The following is a 5299-nucleotide window of genomic DNA, read 5'->3' as shown; positions in this document are numbered from 1 at the left end:
GTGCTCAGTGAGAGTTTCACGACTACAGATGTGAGAGCTGCTGAGGCGGCCTTGTTTGCACTAACTCCCCGGCCTCTGGAGCAGGGGGGGCCACAGAACACACACTCACTGAATGAACATTCCTCATGAATCATCCATCATGCTTCTGAGACACCCCTCAAGTCCACTGAAGGAGAGAAGCTGTGCTAAAACCTTGATTGACAGACATTTTATTCTCCTGAGGCAGGGAGGCAGGAGTGGGGCACAGTGGAGGGAGGTGAGAAAAGCTGGAGGCTGACTCTGGACTTGGGAAGGAAGGAGCAGCCACGATGCTTGAGCACTTGCATTGTCTCCCTGGCCACAGCTGGAGGCCTCCTGAGGCTCACATGAGACCTAGACTGGAGAGAAGAGCCAGCTGTGGGATGCATGGGGTCCACAGGGGAAACGGGGACTCAGAGCCTTCTGTCCCTGCTGAACACACCACAGCCACATCCTGGAAGCCAGTCAGGAACCTGTGTGGATCATGTGGCTCTGAAGATAAAAGCCACAGGCTCTAATCACAGGAAACAATGGGGACAGCACACTATGGGGCGACCCCTGTATCTGCCAGCAGCCAGTCTGAAGCATCAGTGAGGGCTGGAGAAGCTGCAAGAGTTGATCATGGGTCCCTCCCAACCTCATTCCCAGCAGCCATGGCCTGTTCTCTCCCAGCAGATCCTGGAAAGCTCCAGAGGAGAGACTGGGAGAGCCCTCCCTGAGCCCACTCTCAGGCCCTCAGGGCCACGGGAAGGATGTGGCTTCGATCCTTCCCCCAAGGACCTGTGCAGGGCTGGGAACTGGAGTTTGATCAGGGCTCTGATGTCTCTTGAATATCTCGGTCCAAGAGAATTTCCTTGCTGTCAAGCTCAGTGCATCATGATTGCATTCATCCTCATTCCAGCCTCAGAAATAGGAATTATTATCCCCTCTTCACAGATGAGGAAATTGGAGTTCAGGGAAGTTAAGTTACTTGCCCAGGGTCACACAGCTGAGGCAAGATGGACACCTGATTTTATACCAGGATTACCTGGGGTAAAAAGCCCCAAGATTTTATGAGTATAGTACTTCTAAAAGCTCTTAATGAGTGTTTCTCAAACATGTCTAGCTGAAGCCGACCTTCCCAACTTCTCCACAACTTTCCCTTGTTGGAAGTGAGAGAACCGATGTGTCACAACAAGGAAACATGGAGGGACACATATGACCTGCTTATGACGTTTTCTATGTATTTTTGTGGTTTTAACCACATGCATCCAGGGAGGACGCCTAGGCCCCTCTAGGAATGGGTCCCTGCTGTCACCTCTGCACTCACCTGCTTGAGGTTTGCACATGCGGATGTCCACACAGACCTTTTGGGGGGTTTTGCCAGCCATGATGTCCTTGGAAATGCATCGAAGAAATGTCTTCATGGTCCTCTTGCAGAGGCCTCTCAGCAAAACCTGCCTGTTACATACCCGGGACGCGGCCTGGGCGATGGTGTCCTGCAGTGGCAGCAACATGGTGGGACACAAGAAGCAGGGGAGCCCTGCCCAGCTCTGCCAGCCTGCAGGTCCAGCAGCTCTGACCCCTGGGCAGCTCAGGCAACGGGAGTGCTGGGTGGGAGGGGCTGGTGCCAGACGGCTATGGGATCAGAGACCGGAGAAACAGGGCCCAGCCTCTACTCCCTGTCCCCAAGGGCCTGGCCAAAGTCTTGCCAATAGGGGCTCTTAAGAGGACATTTATCCCTGCCATGGTCTCTGCCCCATGTCTGTGTGGAGAATGGGGCCGCAGCTGCCAGCCCCACATTCCCGGCTCTGCCTATGCATCTTCCTGGGTGCGGGCCTGGCTGGTTCTCCATCTACAGGAGGTGCATAGGGAAGGCTGGGAGGGGACCAGAGCTTGGAGCCTTGGCACATATGATTTTAAAATATCTTCTACGGCCTCCCCAGTGGAGAAAGATAAATCTGAGTACCCAGGCCTGGAGGTGGCCCTGCAGTGCTGAGATGCTAAGCGGGGTGGGGGACTGAAGGAGAGAGAGGGTGAAACAATGGCTCTTGGTTGTGACAGGTCAACTTGTTAAGCATATTCAGTGCTCGACTTGGTGTGGAACATATCCCACCTTTCTGCTCCTTTAAAAGGCTTAGGCAACTTGCCAGGTGGGAATTATTATCCCATTCCACAGAAGAGGAAGCTGAGGCTCAGAGCACATTAATGACATTTCAGGCCATGCAGCCAGCAGCAGATCTGAAATTTTCCAATGCTGACTCAGGCCCCCTGGGACCAGCCTCTCAAAACCCTGCCCTGAGGGTTGCCTAGAAATCATGTCCACTCTTCCCACCTATACACCCCCAGAGTGTCATCTGCCCAGGTTCTCTGAAGTCCATCTGCAGACATGCGAGGAGCCCCACAGATTCCCTGCAGAGAGCTCTGGATAAAGACCAGCCCTCACCCGGCATCCACCTCTGAGCCGGCTGCGCTGGGCGCCCATGTCGCCCACTCCACTGACCAGCAGGCCAAAGGCTCCACAAGCCTTACCTTGTTAGGCTGCTCGCCCACTATTTTCCTCAACTTCTTGATTATCTTCTGGCAGAACCAACAGCGGCCACTCTGGCCTTCTCGCATGGTCAGCAGGTGAGCCTGTCAGGAAAGGAAGCCCCTCGAGGTGGTCTCTCAGACGGTCCAGGGCCCTTGGGAACACTCCTGCTGGGGCTCTCCCAGGCCAGCAGGAGCATCTATGATCTTTCTGTCCTTAAGGGCCTGCACGCGGCTGGCTGGCCCCCACCCACCCTCCGCCAGCCTTGAAGGGGCTGAGAGACCCTGGAACTTGCTGGAGGTCTACAACACCTCTCCCAGCCCAGCAGGCACCCCACCTCTGTTCCTCTGTCAGACCCCAGGGGACCATCTCAGGGAGAGTCCAGCCAGACTCATGCAGCCCCCGCCCACCAAGCGTGGCTGTGAGGAAACAGCTTCTTCAGCCCAGAGCCTCTCCCCGCCCTCGCCTCCTCTGGAGGCCTCCAGCCCTTGCCCCTGGCACTATCCCGGGAGGAGAGAAAGGAGAGAGTCTGTGTGGGCACTGAGTAGGAGCCTGAGTACCTGGGGGCCCTCCTGGGCGAAGTCCTGGCCGAGCTGCTCTCCCTCCCACAGGGTGGCCGTCACTAGGTCATGGCACTCAGGGGTCAGACTACAAAAAGCCAGACCTGGGGAAGAAACATCATCAGCATTCCTCCACAGGTGGAAGGAGGGGGAAAAGTCAGTTCTCTTGGGTGGTGGGGAGCCCAGGGGACCCCGGGGCCTAGGACAGGAGGGGCCTTGTGAGGAGTCCAGCCGGCCCTCTCCTCCCACTCTGCCCTGTGGCTGCTCTACCCACGTGCAGCAAAAACAGAACAAAACAAAATCATGCTCTCAAGTTCCTTTTGAAAAGTGAGAAGGAAAAAACTGTTCCCCTCTCCCCTACTCATATACCCCACCCTGCCACAGAGAGAGAGAGAGAGAGAGAGAGAGAGAGAGAGAGAGAGAGAGATTTGGGGGTTGATCTAAAAGGAAACTCGGCTTTTAAGAGATTGTCTTTCTTTTTATATGTCTTTCCAAAACAATGTCTCAGCCCACTCTCCTTCCCAGAAGGGTCCTTACCCTCAGCTGAGGCCTTGGAATTTAAAATGACCCCAGGGCCTGGGAGAGAGAGAGAGGGTATGCGGAGCAGGAAATGAGCTTGACCGGTATGAGGCCTCCATCCACTCACAAGCCTTGTCAAAATGCAAGCCAGTGTGGGCCAGTGTGGGTCAGTGTGTGCCGGATGAAACATCAGGCCTCCGGACCAGGGCCAGCAACGTTCGTGATACAGGTGAAGAGTCAGAGCCCAGGGAGAAGGGGGACCCAGGCCACACAACACAGTTGGACTAGAGCCCCGGCCAGGGCTCACTCTCTTCCCACGCACTGTCTCTCCCTACTGTCACTGACAGGCTGGGGTTGAACCTGGTTCTGAGGAAAGAGCTTCCGTGATGATGGCAAGAAAGCCAGGGAGGGACAGCAGGAGGGTCAGTATCTATACAGAGAGGACTGTCCTTACCTGGGGAGCCCAGAAGCACCAAAGCAAGGAGTGGGAGGGCCTGGAGGCCATGCTGGGGCAGCTGCTGAGGCATCCTCACAGCCTGGGTGTGGAAGCTGGGAAGCTGGCTGTCTGGCCCTCCAGGTCCTTCACTCTGGTGAACACCTTCCCACGTCACAGAGTTTACCACAAACACCAACTGGGGGCAGGGTGGGGACAAGTAGCACCTCCCCTCTGCCCCTCCACACATTGTTAGAGCTTCTAACTAAACTGAGGGGGTGCGGGGACCAGAATCCAGCTTTGGGGTCTTTCACTTCAGCTGCCAAGATAGCAGGGGCACCCAGCAGGGCCAGCTGGCCCCTTCAGTGTCATCGCTAATTATTCCAGCCCATCCACCTCCCCAGGAGTCCCATCATGTGAGTCCTTAGCTTCAGCCCAGCCTTCTTGTCTAAAACATTGCATTTTTCTGAGCCCATCTAGGGCCCTGCTCTCCACTCAGCTTCTGTGAGTAAGAAAGAGGATGGAGTCCCAAGGCAGGCAGGCCTCTTAAAAGTGGGGGCACTTTGAGCACAGTGCTTTGTCTCCTGGATCCCAGGACCCTTGTCTGTAAAATGAGGGCAGTGTTGCCTGTCGCAGGCACCAAGGTGGCATGTTCTGTGCACGCGAGCCTACCATGTGCGGCCCAGTGTTTTCATGGTGCAGGTTCCCCACAGTGGCTTCTGTGAAAACTGGTTCTGAGGAAGCTGAAAAGGTACTGCTGGGGAGAGAAGAGAGGGTCTCTGTCCTCAGGAGGACATACTGGGCCAGCAGGGTTCACCAGGTCTGCTTCCATGGGACTTCGCAGCCCCTTGAACATGCCAGTGTGTTGTGGATTCCAGAAGCTGAATTCTCAGCCTTTCCTAAATGTCTTCAGCCACAAAAACATTTGGTCAAAGAGTTCCTTTAAAGATTGAGTGACAATAGCTGATCTGGTCACCTTCTCAGGCTGGTGTGAGCAGGACGGTTACCGGCCTAGCAGCCACTGGAGCCTGAGCAGCAGCTGTCATAGAAACAAGAACCAGGCCGTCGGACCCTTCCCCAGAGTCAGACTAGGGGTCCTCCTCATTCTCACCTCCTTTCCTGCTCAAGTGAAGACAGAGTGGAGGGCTGGGGAAAACAGTCTTGCTGGACCTCATGATGAACTGAGATGAGTGGAGGGCCCCGAATCCTTTCTGGCTGTTCACCCCAACCCCAGGGAAACAGACATACTTACACACTCAA

The 5299-nt window shown here is 55.4% G+C and overlaps 1 protein-coding gene across 2 annotated transcripts; it reads right to left on the bottom strand.

The window, feature by feature from the left end:
* Window positions 1-200: 200 nt before the first annotated feature.
* On the bottom strand, window positions 201-4191 carry GNLY (granulysin). 2 transcript variants are annotated; one of them, XM_066264807.1, is made up of 5 exons: window positions 4061-4191; window positions 3088-3191; window positions 2530-2631; window positions 1328-1496; window positions 201-377 (listed from the first exon to the last, which is right to left on the bottom strand). In XM_066264807.1, exons 1-5 carry the CDS (start codon window positions 4131-4133, stop codon window positions 373-375), a joined length of 453 nt encoding a protein of 150 aa, XP_066120904.1. In that variant the 5' UTR covers window positions 4134-4191; the 3' UTR covers window positions 201-372. The 2 variants fall into 2 exon arrangements, with proteins under 2 accessions (XP_066120904.1, XP_066120903.1); XM_066264806.1 differs by having other exon boundaries at window positions 201-372.
* Window positions 4192-5299: the final 1108 nt, after the last annotated feature.

The sequence above is a fragment of the Saccopteryx bilineata genome, chromosome 3 (assembly GCF_036850765.1).
Source record: "Saccopteryx bilineata isolate mSacBil1 chromosome 3, mSacBil1_pri_phased_curated, whole genome shotgun sequence".
NCBI lineage: Eukaryota > Metazoa > Chordata > Mammalia > Chiroptera > Emballonuridae > Saccopteryx > Saccopteryx bilineata.
Note: the sequence above shows the minus strand (reverse complement) of the source record. Positions and strands in the feature narration are given on the sequence as shown.

Bases quoted from the DNA above. Each gene is read 5' to 3' on its own strand.
- GNLY (XM_066264806.1), bottom strand. From the start codon at position 4,133: ATGCCTCAGCAGCTGCCCCAGCATGGCCTCCAGGCCCTCCCACTCCTT. The intron at 2,632-3,087 runs GTACTCAGGCTC...CTTTCCTGACAG, and splicing joins TCGCCCAGGAGGGCCCCCAG to GCTCACCTGCTGACCATGCG. The intron at 1,497-2,529 runs GTAAGGCTTGTG...CTGCCACTGCAG, and splicing joins TGGGCGAGCAGCCTAACAAG to GACACCATCGCCCAGGCCGC.